This window comes from Triturus cristatus, chromosome 4_1, assembly GCF_964204655.1.
Source record: "Triturus cristatus chromosome 4_1, aTriCri1.1, whole genome shotgun sequence".
Lineage (NCBI taxonomy): Eukaryota > Metazoa > Chordata > Amphibia > Caudata > Salamandridae > Triturus > Triturus cristatus.
In genome coordinates, this window is record NC_140585.1 from 425,584,039 (window position 1) to 425,604,046 (window position 20,008).

Genomic DNA, 20,008 nt, shown 5'->3' on the forward strand with positions numbered 1-20,008 from the left:
TTGTCAATGCAAGCCTGTGTTCATGTTCGGAATACAGGCTCCCATTGAAGTCAATGGGAGCCCGAGCGAATCGTATCCGGATGCATTTAAATGCATAATATTCTTCCGGTTGGGCTGTCCCTACCCAAGTCATCCGGAAAACATTCTGGACCAAGTCATTCGGTATGCTTTCTGAACGAGATCGGAATCGTGCCCTTTATGTCTTTGTCTGGTGAGCATTAGATCCATTTTACACCTTCAAAGTCTGTTTGTCCATATTCTTTCAGGAGGCAAACACTTGATGAATTCACTCCACTTTCTTGATTCTTTCAGGAGGCAAATACCTTATGAATTCACTCCAGTTTCTTGATTGCTTTCACTGGTTTCTTTTGTTGCTCTTTTTGACATTTGAAATACATTTTCTGCCTTCTAGATATCTTGCTAATATTAAAATATAATTAAATGTGCTTTCTTTTCAGGTTTAAAGCACTATTGTCTAACAAACCTGCCACGGAGAACACATGCATTGAAATTAACTATGTCAAATACCACATCTTTCAGGTAAGGTAAATGTTATATTGGAGAAAGTGACAATATTAAAAATAAATTTATTAGACAATCACACAATTTTGATTTCACAGTAGCAGTGGATACTCATATTACTAATTTTGTAATGGTTTCCCCTAATTGGAATATTTAAACTTGCTCTTACTTGAATTATATTTCACTTTTTTGTTGAAGTATAGATCAACAACACAATTTGTTTGATGTCGTGTTTAAAAACAAATCCCAGAAAATAATGCTTGGGTTTATAAAACGCAAAGTAGCAATTCTGCTTCTGAATTTCTTCAAAGGAGGAGGGACTAATGTTATAAAAAAATCATCAAAAATGTTGAACAAGAGATGCTGGGGCCATCGATGTAGATAATCCTTGCTTTTTCTTTTCCTATTTAAGAGCGGCATCAAAAATTGAACTTTTGCCTTCAGCTAAAAACAATGCCAGCCCATGTTAAATGAAGTAAATCAATGTTTTCACGTGGGATCCTTTCTTTCAAGACATAATTACAGTGGCGTCCGCTAGGAAACAGAAGTGGTGGGTCAGGGAGGGACAGAGAAAAAAAAAGAAAATATGGCTTACCCCCTGGCCACTGCCTCTCTGCCGTCCTCTTCTGTTCCTAACTCCCAGCAACACACAGGCTTTCAGACTCCTCTAAGCCAATCATGACACTGCTGTCATGCTGGTAATATTATTACCAGCATGACAGCAGCATTGTGATTGTTCTGAGTCGCCTGGTTTGCCGCTCAGACAATGCCTGGGAGAATGGGACGTTCTCCACCCAGCTGTGCAACATAGCAGAGTGGAAAAATACAAAGTGCACGTGTAGGTTTGGCCATCCTAAGATGGCCGCCCAAACTCACATGTTTACTTAAGGTGCCCACCATTCCTCCTCCCTGCACCATCCCAGCCATCCCCACCCTAGACTGGCTCTATTAAAAAATAAAATGATAATAACATTGGGTTCTTATCATTTTATGTTTCCTCTTTGCACTGCTCAGAGAGCAGTGGGGCGTTGCTCCTCCATCTTAATAGAGGAGCCGACGCTGAATAAATATAACACAAGAAAGTCAATTTAAATAATTTGAACCTCCTATCAGAAGTGTGGCAGCAATTTGATCAAAGTATAAATATTTTCACAGAATGGTAGACCTAATTAACAACCAAAGCTTAACCTTATTTTGTATGTTTCTAGTGTATCACATGCTCAGAATCATCAGAGGTTTGTTCTGATAAATGTGTTTTGTCTCATTGGTGGTAACCTTGTTCCATCTTCTAGTCACCTCCCCTACTTTGACACCACTCACTTTCATTCACAACAGCTGTGGCCCATACAGGTAAGAGTTGTGGGGCTTGGTTGGGGGTGAATACAGACGACGAGGAAAAATAATTTATTTATTTAGTTTTCCCTCATGTCCGTCGGTCGATGACCCCCCACCCAGCCCCACAGCCCTACCTCTCTAACCTTCACACCCTATGATGAAATGGCCATGAAATGTCTCACACGTGAGATTTTCCTTTTTTAATTTTATGAAACCTTGTTTGTTTTAAGGAGAAACATTGTGTGATCTGAACGGATATGTCCTTCAGTGTTGTATTCATAATCATTCAATTATTAAAGTTGCTTTTTTAAAAGAATCAATACAGCTTTTGTAGTCGGTATTACCTTTCTTGGCCATACTCCACCATGCCATGAGTTTCTTTACAATTGCCATCATAATATAAAAATGTTAGGCTAAGCACATTATTACTTTTTCCACTTTTCTAATGAATCCAAATGAGCCAAATTCAATCTTATTACTACTAAATAAAAACTGGGTTGTCATTAATGAACCAAAGTACTAAAATACTTTTTTGAATTTATGAACTGTCACCAAGACTTATTCAACATCATATATGTTGCCAAGGATAGGTAGGCTGTTCAGGTAAGGGAAAAACGCATCTATTTCCTGCTTGAACCCCTCAAATTTACCACGGTGCGTATGCCTTTCTTTAACCAACAACATTTTTCTAGCATTGATGGATATTTTGCTGTCATGGATGGAAATAGATAGGTCATTCGCTATTTTCTGTATTATACTTATACAATGCATTAGCTGCCTGATGCCTGGTCTGCTGTACTTTTAGGCAAAGATTTGGTAAGTCTTGCAGCATGGCTGAGTCTGAAAAAAGGTAGAAAAATACATGGATGATAAAAAATTTAAGGACTTTACAAAAAAACAGTTTGTTTAAAAATGTTTTGTAACTGCAAAAAGCTGGTTTCTAGGTCAAGTTGGAGTTTTATAATGTGGAGTCTTGTTTTTATCATCTTTTGTACTTCACTGGGGCAAATGGACAATTTTTCATAGAAGGGTGACTATAAGGATCTCGTAAAATGTGTAAAGCAGGACCACATGGGGGATCTTAAACCAAACAGGGTTTGGTCAAGGTAGACGGATTCTTGTGCATACGATTCTTTGACCGTTTTATGTTGGTCTGTGCCCCTGTGAGCATAAAAATGTATTTTATACATTAGATAATGCTGTTAAACATGTCTTTCCAATTTGAGAATTTAGCATTTACCAAGGCCTGTTTTCTTCTTTCCTAGCTGGTAATGCAGTATCTGTACTGTGGAGGCACAGAGACGTTGTTAATAAAAAATAGTGAAATAATGGAGGTAAGAATTGCTATGTGAATTTTAAATTTGACGTATCCCACAAATCTGTTGAGATTAAGGTAGGTTTTTTTAACTGCATGAATGCCGACTGTCTGTCTAACTGCTATTAGAGATAGATGGTGACAAGAGTAACTGCATAGAAATCACATGCTTCTTGATACAGAACATTGTAGCATATATTGATGGGAGTGTACCTCCTGATGAAGATCCCCTGATGGAGACTGCCTTTGCACTTGAAACACATTGCAAACTTTATAGCGCACCCTTCAATATGAATTTTATGCCTTGCAAGATTTGAATTTACTTCAATAAATACCAAGGGGCCAATTACAAGGTCATTAGGAAAGCATTGCCACTGAATCGGGTCAGGAATGCTTTCAGAACGATTCGTATTCTGGGAATCCTACCGACCGATTACAATGTCGGACTTCAATGGGAGCCTGTGTGCCGACCAAGAACACAGGCTCCCATTGGAAAAAGTGGAGGTTTGGAAAAACATTGCACCCTGGGACGGGCACCATGGTGCCTGCCACATTGTGCATGGTTGCAAAAAGGGGTCATTTTGGTACACCTACAGGCCACATTCGGTCACCTACGGGTGAAGGGGGGCCCGCAACGTACCCCCTAAGACCGATTCCAACAGCCGTTTCGTCACGGTCAAACCGATTCGGAATGGCTGACGGAATCAGACATCGAACTCGCTCGCTCGGAAACCATCTACATTGGGCTGTACGATTCGGCTCCGAATGACTCGGACTGCCAGAATCCCATTCAGGACCGAATTGGACAGACGGCTTCCTTGCATTGTACTTAGTTGTCTGGAAAAGGTGTCAAACAAGGGTTCCGAATCGGATTCGACAATGCCGAACCCCATCCGGAGCCCTTTCTAACGACATCGTAGTTGACCCCAAGACGTTAACAAGAATCAATAAATAAATGAAGCAATGAATTTTGAATGACATTTTTGAATTAATAACAGAACGTTGCAGGTATACAAGCTGCTTTGCATGGAAGAAAGAGTTCTGTTTCAGTGCACTGCATGATCTTTGTTCAGTTACACATCTCACTCACCAGGCTGGTCCATAGCGCACTCGAAACCGTAGCAAACTGTTGACTTAGAAACATAGAACAGTTTAAAGGGTGTGCAAAAGTCTAGGGCCAGAAGGTTTTGTGGCATATAATTATCTACCTATTTCTATGAGCGTGTGCGTCTTTAAAGATGCCATCTACTCTGGTATGAAACCTATAAAATATAAGCTTTTTCTGCACATCAGTTTTGATCTACTCCAAGACTTCTATACCTTGCTGTGTCCTTATTGGTTCCTCTTAAAAAATAAAGCTTTACCTCCTGTATGGATCATTCCAGTAAAACAAGCATTGGCCAATCTAATAGGTCTCCTCTCTAAAAGGTCTAGCTATTGATTTTGCCACTGCATGTTACAAATCGTACAACTTTTCGTGCATCAAGATGCTTGCATATTTATGGGAAGCAATATTGCAATGGGTTTTCTATTAAACAAATTTACCCTAGTAAGATTTGGGACTTAGTTGGAAGTTGGTATTATGCCTGCAACCTCAAATTTCTGACATCACAAAATACATTTTTATGTGCAGAAATGTAAGCCTATTATGTCTACTGAGCTAGGATCAGTCATTGTCAGACTTAACTGTTTAGATGTTTTGAACTTAGACTTGACAAAAAAGGTTCTGATTCACTTTTAAGTCTTGAAAATGATGAGTATCGTGTTTAAAATATGGGCAGTGAATTTGAAAGTTGATGGCATCTGCACTGGGTCTCTGTTTAAGCAGGAACAGAACAGTGAATGATCTAATTTAATTCAGATTTGTAACATCAGAAAGAAAATACCTTAGATCAAAAGTATATGGAAGGAAAAAGCATAGCTAACAAAACGTTTGATTAGACAGAAAAACTTAAAAGGTAAGGATTAATTTACAAAGCGTAGTCAAGGTGCAGGAGAAATACACCAATGAAACCGAAAAAGGGGACAAGAGATAGCCTCCCCCTACAAATATATCAATAAAAATTAGGGATGAAAAATACATCCACAACATTAGATTACAACAAAATTAGTAGTCCATCTTGAGAAATGTATCTTGAAGTAATTAATTGTCCATAAATAATCACATAGAACACTGAGGGGTCAATTCACCAATGTATATATACTCTGTATATTTGCGCACTGTAAATCTACTCCTATACACAGGTGTGTCCCTACACTTTTTGCTATTCACCATTTTAAAGTGAAGATTAACACCTAGGTGTCAATTTACATGTGAGGAGTTTGTCAGTGGCCATCTCTGCCATTGGTGTGGGGAATTTTCCTATGGGAAAGTATTGGAAAATGTAACAAAGTTTTTTTTTTTTTTTTTAAAGGACTCCAATGCTAAAATACTTAAAACTAACTTTGAACTAATAGCATAAAAGGTTATATGAAATTCATTTAGAAATGTTAATCAATCATAAAAAAATTATCTTCCTCATCATCAATTTCATTTTTATTATATCTTAGTAAAATTAAATATATATATCTCACACTGCCTCCCACAGACCGTAGTGATAACAGTGCTTGTTCAGGTGTGAGAACCAACATAATTTACCAAACAACCCCGACTTTTACTGAAGAAAATACATAGTGGGTGTCAAAAGTTTTTAATCCCAAGTGCAGAGCATCAAACTAAACCCCCAACACATTTCGGCTTGTGTCTTAGACCCCAAGAAAGCACAAAAATGAAGAATTCAGTCTGAAACTTACATTTACAACTAATTTAACAATGCGATTGGGCACCTAATTGTGCCGCTGCGTGGGAATAGAAGCCCAGGATTATTGTGGCGCTTGCACATGGACAATAGATTTTAGCCATAAAACATGGACAGCATGCCCTGAGCCCTGTTCTGCTGGCTGCATCCGCTGCCCTAGCAACGCACCATTGCAAATAACTGTTTCTCAGTTCAGCACTAAATGACCCCGTCCCTTATCTTCTGTGCTGAACTGCGACATGAAAAGTTGCACAAGTATGACGCATAAGTCAGAGGCATTCACAAGTCCTTTACTTATATTTTAAGCAACAGGTCCCACATTTAGGCACAGCAGCTTTCATTAAAGAATTTTTTTCAGCTTCTCTGGCATGGCGTGGTCAGATGATCACATTTTACCTTCAGAGTGGGTCGTCTCAGAGGCCTGTTTAAAACTGGGGCCAATGTTCCCCTTGAAAAAGTACCAAGAGGTTGTGGCACAATTTGTAACATGCTGAATTAGTTGTTGCTTAATTGCAAGTTTACATTTTCAGCAAGATGCATATGATGATAAATGTTTTTGTAATTTTATATTTTGTTTTTAGCTGTTGTCTGCTGCAAAATTCTTCCAACTTGAATCTTTACAGCGTCACTGTGAGATCATCTGCGCTAAAAGCCTCAACACAGATAACTGTGTGGATATTTATAATCATGCCAAGGTAAGGCAAAATAAATACATTTCTACGCATTGAACTCATGTGCTAGCATTCTTTCACAAAGTTAAAACAGTCTATACAGCAAACTCAGATAGACTTAAAATGTAAAATGTACACCTTTTTGGTCATCACCCTTCATTGATTGTACGCCTCACGGATGCACCTGTCTATGTCACACAACCGCATTCGATATATAGCTTGGTTTCACTTTGAGTCACAGAAGAGATTGATGTACACTCAAGGTTTGCTGCATTGGCACTTGACTAAATATATTATGTACACCCCTTAATGATGAAACAAAGCTAAAGGTTGTGTAATAGTCCATGGAAAAGACAATATCTGCCTGTGCTCTCGTGTGCCATGTCTCCAGCCGATGGTAAGCCTACAAGTCCAGTTCAGGTCCACTTTCCGGTAGAAGACAGGAAATTTGCAAGTTGGCTGAGCTCTCATGCCTGATATTAAGCCTGGGCGGAGTTCGTGGAGTTCTGCGTAAAGACAAAAAACTCCACCAAGATACGTGGAGTTCTGCGAGTCGGTTACCTCACTCCATTCGCACTGATTTTTAGTGACAGGTGTTTGTCCCATGCTGTAAAATCAGCGTGAACAGCATCTCACACATTGCAAGAGGGCGCTGCTTCTTTCTGCCACTTGAGTAGAACTTCTACTCGAGCAGCAGCTTCCTCAATGCGAATTGAAGATTTCTCATTGTGAGCTATAGCTGCAATCCCCAACCGCCCCTATTAAGAAATCTCGCAGGGTAGTGGTCTATCGTTGGATTTTCCTCACTCGCACTCCCCAACTTACAGTTGGCGAGCAAGGAAAAAACTCTGCTCCGCGAGTGCAAAAGACTCCACAAACTCCACGAATGGAGCGGATTTCACCGCCCAGGCTTACCTGATGTAGCATTGACAAGGCATGTAGGTCACTATATACATTGACTCTGTATAGGCTTTTTTTTTGTTATAAAGTTTTATTGAATACATAACAGTATATAAGATAGCTTCATAATCAATAATTAGCAAATATATTAAAATAATATTGCAAAAATAGCCAATAAGTAATATATAAATGTAAATGGAGTCATATGAAGTAAACTCATATTATCATGGAAGGGGTAACATAACATTAACTCACAATTAGTACCATTACATGCTCAACAATTGGAACTAGAAGTTTCAAAACATTTGGAAATTGATTTTGGAGTGCGGAGTAAACAATTAAAAATAAAATGCATTACATTTGCTGCTCTTGAAATCTTTTGTATTATAGTCCAAAGTTTATCCCAAAAAGTTAAAGGCCAAGACACATTGAGGTCATGTTCCCAAAGTAGTTCAATATTAGATTTAATTCTAGAGTCATACACATCAGGAAATTGTAGAAGACTGACGCTTTAGCACTAGATTACAAGAGAGGCATTTGATTTTTTCAGTGATTGATAAGATGGAAAGAGAGTGTAATGATTGAAATTCAGCAAACACTACAGGAGAAGAATCTTGAGAAAATAATGAACCAAGAGAATTTTGTATTAATTCTCCACAATTTCCAATAAATTGCTTTGTTTTTGCTATTAATGTATTTTGGTAGACCAAACAGAGGATTGAAGAAAATCCTCTTGTGGTGTTTTACCATATCTGAAATAAGGGTCAAAGAGTGTACAGGTAAATTTAATTAGAGAATCTAGGAGGACGAGATGTGAATGAAAGAAATTCAGCAAAATAAAAAGGATGGATAAAGGCCCTCTCCACATCAAACCATAAGGTAAAGACAAAATTAGCATTTGATAACAACCAATATGAGTTTTGTGTTAAAGCAAAAGCTTGGTGATATGAAAAGATCTCTGAGAATTAAACAACGCAATACTGCTGATATTTTTTAAGTTTAGATAAGGCTAGTCCCTGGCTTTTATTGTTCCATGAAAATTTAGCAAGTAGTAAATCAATTTTCCTAAAAATAGTAGAAGGGATATGAAGTAGGATCATGGAAATGGTATGTATAATTAGATGCAATAGCATCACTCAGCTATATGGGATATCAAATTTAAAAGTAACTCCTTGAAAGTAAGAGTAATCGTATCCTGAATTGAGTTGGTAAAAAGTATACCCAAATAAATTTTTTTTGAGAAGGTGTCAAACAAAAAACGGTAACCTCAAACACTGAGAATGCTGATCTATAAAAAAAACTCTACGTATGAAGCACAAAGATAATTACTGTTGATAGGGCCGGATTCTTGCCTACCTGATTATCTCCAAGAATCCTCTCAGGTCGCCAGGATCTTTTTATCTGCCAAATAGCGTGGAGGGGATGAACACAATTATCAAAATATATCTGCCACAATTAGATTTCATTTGGAAAGAACCACTGACTCCGAATCTAAAATTTGTAAGATTTTATTACAACCAAAAACAACTGAACATAGAAACACCTCAGTACAAGGTGTAAAAGGTAAATGGGCACTAAAACAAAGGCAAGCCTACGCAAAATTCTCATTCGACTTAAGACAAAAAGAATCACTGATTCTAAAAGCATCAAGAAAATGATGGTTAGACTAATATCTACTTTAGGAATCATTAGTCAAAGGAAGACATTTCTATCCCTACACTGTCTCTAGAGTGACATCCCTACTTAGCATTCCCATCCCAGGCAAGAGAATAAGAAAAAAGTTGTCAGAAGTGAAGACTCCCTTAAGAAGTACATTCACTTAGTCAGAGCTCGATCTAAGATGCTTCTTCTAGCTTCCCGTCTCAACCTCATCTGCCAACCCACGGGGCACTGTCCCTAATCCAAAATCCCAAAATCACAGAACACGCCCCTCGGTACACCTCTTCAGCCAGGTCTTCTCTCTGTACTTTTCCACAAATTTGTCTAGCGTCCAACGACGGTTAGCTTGACCTTGGGTCCCAGGCACCTTCTCCGCTAGAAGTATCATCTTCGCATTCCAATGCACTCCCCTGTTGGCCTCTCACAGCATCCTAACTCCTAAAACAAAGACCTAGTCTCTCTAATGAGCTAAATGTCCTTGCACCTGCAACAGAAACATGGGAACGCGAGAAACCATTTCACATCTTTAAGATTTTACATTTCTCTGCAGCCCAAAGCCTGTACCAAGGGAATCATTTTCGGCCTACAACAGTAGCTAACATAAGAAAATAAACAGGCCTTCTCTTCTAACGTATATGTGATCAGGCCTCTACAAAATCAAACACACTATTAAATCACACTCTAAGCATTAGTTTATTATTCTCATGTGCGTGAATAAGCAACCTACACATGTAACTTTAACATGGCACACGTTTAACCTAATACATTGCATTGCACGAAACTAATCATTATGCATTTTACTAAATACATTCACAATAACCTGCAGCGTTACTCTTCACGAAAAGCATTATTACATTTTAATCACCTCTATGTTAAACGATTACAGCAATACATTTCTATGGTACTACTTAACATACATCGATTAATATGCGGGTGCTGACTAACGGTGAATATGATGCACCCCTACAAATTTCAGAATTGCATGACACTCTATCAGTTTGCTAATGTAACTCTATGGAATGTATGCCCCCCTCGCACCTGGGTTCTGTTTATCATCCTAAAATGTCAGTTCAGATCGGCTTGCTATCATGTCACCTAAGACTGTGGAGTTCTTTCAGGCTTTTCTTGTCCTTATCCAGTAGAGCGACCCCACCTCTCTCACTCTTTCTCTCGTCTTGTCTGTCTATCTAGGTATCTATGCGTGTTTGTGTGTGAGGGTAGGTGTCTGTGCCTGCGAAATTCTGGTTCATGTTGTGAGCGACACATCTCAGACACTGGCTGCATTCTGTAGAACCAGAATTATGTGGTAGAACCAGATTTATCTGGGGCTTATGATGTAACTGTTCTAGCCTGGTACACATAATTATATGGTACACATAATGGAATAGACTAGAATGCCTGCCTCTTGCAGATTGTTGAGGGTTCGGGATGTGAAAATTGATACAAAGCAACCACAGTTCAAAAGGACAACAAAACGAAAGAGCCCAAGGCTGTTACTTTGCAGTGCTTGTTTACGTTTCCTTTGCTCCGATGTCTTCCCCCACTCCTTCTAGCATGCTGGTGGACAAGGAACGTTGTTTGTGATCACTTAAATATTTATGAACCCTACTCTACACCTTAAAAATCCGAATTCAGCGCTACCTGTTATATTCTGAAATATTTAGGTAGGAGGGTGCATTCTTGTGGTTGTTAACAAAAGTGTTGGCTGAATTTATTCAGATATACATGAACCATGAGTTATTTAAAGTGTTCCGCTTTGCTGTGCTCACTAGAAGTCACTCTTTCCTCCTCTTCTTTGCGACTGACCTGGACCAGCGGAGATGCTCTCTGCTACAGGCAGTTAGCCAGAAAAGCACAAGAGCTGCTGTTCTAGAACGAAAAATCCTAATGTGATGGGGCAATAGTGCATGTGCAGCAATATAGTGCAGCCATGTATAAAATTCGAAAATATATTTCTAAATTCTTCCATTTAATGACATCTGTTGTCGCAATAGATACAGAGAGAAGCAAAGCATAGACGCATACATGTTTTAATGACTAAATGTCAAATGGGACTTAAGATACAGCAATATGCAAAACTGCATCTTTTACAAATGTTTTTATTGATGGATTAAAGCCTTCAGCTTTTGATCAGAAGGAATGTAGAAAAGGTGTTTAGATGCTAATCTGCCTTGCACTATGAAAAATAGTATCAGATTTTTAATTCTTCATTTTGTTTGGTCTGTTTCTAGTTTCTTGGAGTTCCTGAGCTATCTGCTTATTGTGAAGGCTACTTTCTGAAGAATATGATGGTCCTCATTGAGAACGAGGCTTTCAAGCAGCTCTTGTATGACAAGAACGGAGAGACGACTGGCCAAGATGTCTTGGCAGACTTGCAGAGGACGTTGGCTACAAGGATTCAGTCTATCCACCTGTCTTCTTCCAAAGGTTCAGTGGTGTAAAGTAGAGGGCCAATCACAGAGCACCTCCATATCACTTTCTCTCATTGCGGAAAGGCGGATGAATAGTGCAGCTTCAGGTGCGACTTCTCCTATTTGCTCATGGAAGGCAGAATGCACGTCCCCACATCAGACCTCTGAGTGAAAGGAAAACAAAATAGCCGCCACACCTTTTTATAGGCAGGCATTCTGTATCGTACTTGATTTTCAAAGGACAACTTAAAAGAACATTTCCATGATGGAGGTCATGCCAACGAATGCCACACAACCCACCTGCACCTGTACCAGTACGCCAACAAAGCGTCAAAGGAGCCACTGCTCAAGAACACCTTCTGTTTACGTTGCTATGCAGAGCGTAGGCCTTTAGACCTACTTTTATCATCTACCTGCTGTTCCACGTAGTAAAGAAGCATCAGCTCTCATGAAATATCTTAAATGGATTGAACTGTTTCAGAGAGTTGGGCAGATTGTTTAAACTAAAGGGCAATTGTTTACTGGAACGTTTTTATGGGAGGGCAATTTATACACTTTTCGTAAATATGGGATGGATTTGAAGGTAACAGATTTTTCCTTAAATTTCACATTTCTTAAGCAGCGGCTGTACAGAGACCTTGAGAACCTTTTCTTTCCTCACGCTCTAAGTCTGTGTGTTCTGGCCCGACAGCCAGGCAAAGTTTTTTCTTGATTTACCTGCATAGATGCTTTTTCGTGGTTCGGCGGCTGGTAACAAAAGCAGGGACACTGCCAAATTCTGTCAGTTGTTGTGAAATAGGAAGGGTATCGGAGTGCCCACTGCCAACAGTGACATGGAGTAAGACAAGAGTAACCGTACTTGCATGGGATTTCACATCAAGTTCTAACCATGCTTCTTTTTGCCAAGAAAAGCGCGCTGTCCCTTGTCAAGCTCCATTCGTACGGTCAACACACCGAACCCCCTGCTTCACTGTGACTCGACTTTGTAACGTTTCTCAAAAATTTGTGTTCGTAGATGGCGATTTCTATTTTTTAACTTAGAGTAGGTCATGAGTGGAATTGTCATTGAAAGCTACTTCTTTTAGTAATATAAGCCATACAGTACTTGTTGATAGGACAGAGACCACAGTTTATTTCATTTCACCGAGGTCTACATGCATTGAAGCCTGATCCCTCCATGAACTTGATTTGTGACCTGTAAGACCAACCATTGCCAGCAGCACCACAAATGCCACCACATTTTTGGCTGCACCTTTGCATGCACCACTTGCCGTGTGTGTAGTCTCCACGGCCATTGTGAAACTTTTCTAGAGAGATCCATTTTTGTGGCAGATCCACAGTGGTGTGTATTTTGTTGATACTGTAGCATGCTACTTTAGGCACCTGGCTCTGATCAGTCAAATGGGCCGCTCTCAACTTAAGTGGGATGTAGCTTTGGACACTCAGACTATATGTAACAAGTGCTTTTTGATGTGTATGGCTTCTGCAACGCTCGGGCCACATGCATTTTTTGTATCATCTATCAAGGTGTTATGAAGCTGTTTTATAGCTTTGATTGGGAGACCCTTTCCCTGTACACTCATTCATTTTTAATGTTGATGTGGTGTGAGCAGCAAACCACAAAGAACTGTGTCACTCAAAAACACCATTCATCTTCAAAGACCAAGCATGAGCTATCAGACAGCCTGTCTGCATCTTGTGTCAGCCCATGTGTGATGTTGTCTGGAAGACTTAGATAACAACCACTTAATTTTATGTGAATGTGTACGGCTCGAGAAATGAAAAGCTACTTTTCTCGGGCAGCAGTCGTTTTTTAAGGGGTGCTTGTGTTTCATTAGGTGTGTTTTCTCAGGTTTATAGGGAGCTTTCCCTCTACAGGAAAGAAATAGGCGCAAACAATAACGGCCAGAAATGCCAATACAAGACTGAAAACTGGACAACAACTTGACTTCTTGTTTGTCGATTGCCGAATCTCACTTTACTTCATTGTAAAAACCTGCAAAACGTTGATGCGAGATGTGCAACACAAATCTGTTTGTTTCAATGGGGAAACCTTTTCAAGATGGCTGCGCCCATATAGGGTGAGCGTACTGTGGTTGATCTGCACATAAACTATTGTTCGCCCAAAGATGGCCTTTCCCAGCCAATACTCAAACGCAGAACCACTTACAGTGTTACAAACTCACTTTAAACAAATATATCTGGGGTACTATAGGGATCTCTGCATATGAGTGAGCATTGTCTAAATCTATGTGAGTTAAATTAAAGAGGAAAATATAGAACATGGGGATCTAACGTAGGTCCAGGGGGCAGGAGAAATGCCAGATTTTCTGAGTATCTACGTAGGATATTTTTTTCTTAAAAGTGGCACTTTATAGGACCAACGATTCTACCGAACATGTGGCGCCAATCTGGACTTCCCCTGTACTCGAAATATACACAGCCCTTGCTGTGCTGCAGCCTTTCTGTTAATGTAAAAAAATCAAGCTACCCTTCTCATGGAAAATATTATGCAATTTATTTAGCATTTTGAATTTATGTGTGAAAAAGATTATCCACTGAACAAAAGAGGAGAGCATGGCTTACTGCATCATTCAGAAGGCGCAAGGAAGATCAAGAGGTTGTTCCATGCGAAAGTTTGCAAATCATAGGCACCATTTTGTGACTTAGATATACAGATCCTAAAACTACCATCACACACATAATCACCGTAAAGCAAGTATACAGGGTTTGAGAGACAGATTGTGTAAAACACTGCAGGTGCGAAACTGACTGATTCATCTGCGTGCGCCAAGGAGATCTCTTCATTCAGCATCTAAAACCAAATTGGTTAATTCCTCCCTCTTCATGTACTTGGTCAAAAAAAGGATCATTTCCTTAAAGATGCTCCACACTATGGAATGTGCTAAAAATGGAACACTTTCTTTTTCAAGATGGTCTATCTGATCAGTACCACAGGAGTCTCTTCCTATAGGTTCTGGAAGTTTTAAAAGTTGAAGGGATGTTGATAGGCCTATGTAAGTTATCTAAGTGATATGTAACCAAATCAAACCACATCAAAGTTTTTTCTGTGGTTTACTGGCAAGGGAGCTGTTCTGTTTAAATAGATTAGATAGGCCTGAAATCCTGTGTGATGCCAGAAAGGTTTGGAGGGGCTCAAATGATAATAATTTACTAACCTCAGTAATAATTCAAGGAAATTAGATTTCCTATTTGTATTTGAAGGCGGTGCATAATACTTCTGTGAACTGCTGCTGCTGCTGCTTTCCCTCCTGCCATGTTTCAAATTAAAGATGCTGCCGTCATCTCTCTGTAATGATAACAAATAGTACTGCGGCTTTGCTAACCCCTGGTCTGTACATTCACGTAGGACCACATTCCCAACCCCATTTTGTTGCCAGTGATAGTTCCTACTGTTTGGTCAGCTGCCTATCATTTCTTCAAGAGAGCACCTCAGTTGGGAATGAATGGGGAATGAGTAAGGAGTTCAGTCAGCAAAGTCGATTCATGACAGGCTCAGGTCAAGTGAGTGGGAATTGTGGGCGAAATATTTTTTAAGTGTCCTTAAAGTGATTTTAATCAAGTTGTATAGATGGATGAAGAATGTTTTACAGATGGAGGAAAGCTTCTTTAATGTTCTGGGATCCTACGCTTCAAAATAAGGGGAACAAAGTTTCTCAGAGCACAGCGGGTGTCAAAATGTAGTTAAAAAGTAGGCACAATGATTTCATGATGGTTCAGAATTAGTCTGAAAATAAGTGCTAGTTTCAGCTGGTGGTCGCAGGTGGGGCCCACCGGCACTCATTTTTAGGAACTGGGGCTTGTTTTTCCTCATCAGCCTTTGACCCAGAGAACGAGAGGAAAACACAAAATGTGGGAAAAAAGGAGGAAGAGAAAGATGGGGAAACAGTGACAAAGAAAGAAAGCAGGGATTAAAAAGAGCCTGAGGCTGAGATATTTGGGCATGGAGTGTTTGGTGGTGGATGAAAGAGGTATGAGATGCACTGTAGACTAGGCAGCCTTGGTATGTGGCAACCCCAACATTCAATAGCATCGGCCACGGGTCTCTGAACAAAACTTTGGGCTTCAAACGTATTCTTTTACAAATGATGCACTGCAGAAAAATAAAGTGCTTACACCAATCCGGAGAGACAGTGGTTTCAGCCAGAGGCAGCAGCAGGGAGCAGACAGGTGGCATTTCTAGGATGAAATCACCATGCCACAGTGACCATTAGGTGACCTCACCAGGTGATCGTTCATTGGCTGTGGAGTGAACACTCCCAGTGGCCATTAAATAATAATTCCCAGTGCCTATTAAGTGACCACTTCGAATGACTATTAAGTGTAATCCTCCAGTTGCTATTGAGTGAGCACCATCAGTGGCCATTAACTACTGGATGTGTGGGACCGGAGTGACATTTTTGTCACTGACCCCCACAAAATCCTCTGAAATTCCTTCCACTGATCAATAGAAGAAATATGAATGATCATGGGCCTTCTTTGTAGACAAAAAGCAAAAGTAAGCTTTGTGTATTAATCCTGAAAAACCTTTTCTAATTTAGTAAAACTTGAAAACTTCATAATCCACCAATTAATCCTTTGAAAGTCACACTCTTCGAGTATATAATGTGTTTGTATAACCTTACCACACTTTTTCCCACTGTATTTCTTCGATAGAAGCACCTGATGGGGACACTTCTGCTCCCAGATGTAAATTGCATCCATGATTTAAAATGTTACATTTGAGATTAAGAGAAATAATATCTGTGTGTTTTAGTAAAAGTAATTTGATCATTCAGAGCACTTTCTGACACTTGGCATAGAGTGGGCCAGGCAGTGGCACTTTCCACACCACCGTGAAGTTGAGGATTATTGGTGCAGTACCCATTAAGCTAGTTATATGCAGTAGGATGCTTTTTAAAACTGTGTATGGAAATGTAGTCATGTAATGCTCAGTAATATGATCTGGTATCCTATATTGCAATGTACAGCTTACTTTTGTTTGGTCCACAATACAGTATGTAATGTCTCCATAACAGATTCAGTCATATTCAGCGTTTATTACCTTTGATGTCACTTATTTAAATTCGCTTTCATCTCTGCCCCTCTTGGCACAATTTCAATGTTTTGAGAGAGATGGAAATAAGATAATTATTATTAAGCAGTCTAGACAAGGGAATTAAAGTAATTAAAACATACCTTTAAGGGCTACATGTAATCCTATCTAAATTAGTTGAAATGTCAAATAACAACTTCCCCCTCTGAAATATGTGAGGCGGAAACCATCAAAGACATGAGGAAATATCCATGTATATTTGAAGTAAAAAGTATATGCAAGTCTAATGTACCTTGACCATAAAAGTCTGATTTTAATAATGACACACTTATAGTCAACAAGTCATACATACTATGTAGACATTTGTCGTCAGGATATTTAATCTCTCCTTACTCCATCTACACAGTTTCCTTAAACCTAATTTTATGTGTTTTTATTTCCTGGTGCTATTTTTTATGACATCTGTACATTATGTCTTTATTTTTCTTAGAGCAAAATATTGTATTGTACCTTTTTGTTTAATAAAACGTACTTTTGAATATGCACAATAATATACCTTCAAAAATTGTTGAAGGAAGCCAGTTTGCTAAAGTATCCCCAATTTCTTTCTGTGTAATTCTACACCTGGGAACTATTGCTTGGTTATCCAACAAGCAGATTCCATTACATCAGTACTTGCTTCGACTTTATGGTGAGCATTAGTATTGTATAAATGCAAGTAGTTGCAATACATATCTTATTTATGGTGACATACCTTGCTGCTGTGGAACAGGTGTAATACACCACATAACTACAATAAGAAGTGCTGCCAACCATATCATATTGACACATTTCTGTAATGAACATACTTTCTATTGAGTCTGGGTGTACTTCTGTTGAATAGGGGTGTACCTTGCATTGAGTATGGGCGCACCTTCCATTAAGGGGTTACCTTTCAATGTGTATAAAAGCCCCTTCTTTTGAGCATGGGTGTAGCTTTGAATATGCTGCATCCATGCGTGTCATGGGGTAAAGGTCTGGAAATTGATTTTCATCCTTGCTAGAGTCTGAGGGAGCTCAAGTCAGGTAAAATGAGGAAAGCAGCACACCCACAATCAGCTGCTAGCCTGCTCCCTACAGTTTACAGCTTATGGTTATGTTTGGGAAGGACACAGTTTACCCTAATAGGGCACTAAAATGTTTGATCTCTTATAGTGCATGGCACAACATGTGGATCAAAAGTGGCAGAATGCTTCTGAATTGATCAAGAAGAAATAAAGGAAGAAGTATTACCTATGCTATGATGGCACTCAGAACGCATCAAATCAAATGCTTCACTTTAGTGAAAAATAACTAATTCCTGTAAAAATTTACATCAAGGATGCAGCACACTTGTTTCTATGACTTTAGTCCTACTTTGAATGTAAGTGACAAGATTGAATTTGTCACATTTTAGATTATTGTCCTTTTCAGAGTGTTGCCAAATGAGTGACATGATGGAGTGGGTACCCTCAGGGTCTCAGTGCTGCTGCTTCCAGTGCTTGGGGCCGCGGTCCACATTACACAGTGAAGAATGGATCTGCTGAGGGCACACCATAGAAGAAATTACTTGCACCCCAATAGAATAGCTTTATGTGTATATATAATATGTAAATCTAAAAACAGAAGGTATATGTTGCTTGCAGTATGTACAAAAATGTATATATCTTTATCACATTGTTCCTTGCATTACATTGTTTGCCTAAAGTGTACTTGTGATTGGTTCTGATGTGGTTATTGTTTCAGCATAATTTGCATGCACTCCGTCGTTGGAATCAACAGGAAGAAATATATTGTAGCTTGCAAAACACACTTGTTAGCTATGTTTTGTGAAAATTGTACAATAATGTGAGCAATATTGGAATATGAACTTTAATTTGTTATTGGCAATAAAAATCTGTTTTTATTGATATGACATTTGGGAGGTTTTTCTTTTTTTCCTGTTGAGATGTTGAACATCTGAGAGTACAAATCAGATTTTACGAATGTGCACTTGTTTAATAGCATCTGAAAATTGCGATTGCCGTTTTGAATAGAGATGTTAAAATTGTATTCATGGTTGCTATAGGTACACTGTGCCCTTAATTGTCATCAATATTCCATCACTAATATTGATGAAAATTATTGGCACAGTGTATTGATCTTAATTAGAAGATGCCCAAATAAAACAGTAGGTGCAGCAAGTTGAATTAAATGATTATGGTGGAAAGGTTGTTTGTCGTTTGCAAAAATGTAATCTGCTAATGTCCTAGATAGCATCAATAAAAACATTGTCCCATTGGATGTAGATTTTCTATTATTAACTCCAATTGGGTAATATGTTAGCAGATATTTTTGTAGGTAATATTTAGGACACAATATATCTGTCACACAATATTTCAGATACGATAGTCTGATACCATGCTGATGGAAAATGAATGTATAAAAAACAATAGCTTACCTAATAGGGCTAATACAACACTTTCTGTATGTGTGGTTCCGTTATGTGAGTGAAGTGGATACCGTGCAATATCTTAATGAGCATATCCCATGCTCACTTTCAACATTTTGAGCTTAAGTTCTAGCAGATAACTACAATACTTAGAAAGAGAAAACATTAATACATTTTATTAACACACATTAAGAAGGTTAGCCTCGAGAAGGTTTTCTGCTATAAGTAGATAAAATAGTTCCTCTAAAGTTTCGACCATCTTCTTTTTCCCACATGCTTTCAGGTTTTAAGTCCCGTCATATGCCCAGGACACCCATGCCTCAGAGGACTTCTTCTCAGTCTCCTTGAACTTGACTCCATGCTGGTCAGGGCTCAAATCAGCCCCTCAAAACAATACCTCTTTCATATACTCATACTTTCTCACTAAAATTCAGCTCCACAACAACTTCTGTATCGCTGCAAGGCAAACGGATAAGTAAACCTGGCTTCTCTTTGCTTCAATACAAGCTAAGTTTCATAAGCAAGCTCAGTTGCAGAAAAGCAACTGAGGGCCTCTTTAAATACAGTACATATTTACCAGATCCCTTAGGATATGGGAAAGTGGTGGTGAAGGATTTCTTGAGTTGGACACAGGAACTGATTGAGTGAAGAAGAGTTTCAGAATCTCTAGTTTCAAATGCCTTTCTTGATTGTGTGAGCCCTGTGCTTCTCCTCTCTTACCCCGCAAACTCAAGATTATGCCACTGAAGCTTCCCTTCACTCTCTTTCTGTCTCTTGTACTCTTTCAGTCTTTGCTGCAGCTAAACTGGCCTACGCTATCTCAACCTTCATATGCTTCATTTGGAGGTTGATTTACTTTGGGGTTCATTGAGTTATAGGTGTTGAAATTGGG

At 39.0% G+C, this 20,008-nt stretch overlaps 1 protein-coding gene across 2 annotated transcripts in view; it reads left to right on the top strand.

The window, feature by feature from the left end:
* ABTB3 (ankyrin repeat and BTB domain containing 3) overlaps positions 1-13,753 on the top strand; it is a 677,712-nt gene extending 663,959 nt beyond the window's left edge. For both annotated transcript variants that reach the window (XM_085652553.1, XM_085652554.1), the window contains 4 exons: positions 459-540; positions 3,123-3,191; positions 6,552-6,665; positions 11,432-13,753. In XM_085652553.1, coding sequence (XP_085508679.1) covers positions 459-540; positions 3,123-3,191; positions 6,552-6,665; positions 11,432-11,641 — 475 coding nt within the window. In that variant the 3' untranslated portion in view covers positions 11,642-13,753. The remainder of the gene's footprint in view (positions 1-458; positions 541-3,122; positions 3,192-6,551; positions 6,666-11,431) is intronic.
* Positions 13,754-20,008: the final 6,255 nt, after the last annotated feature.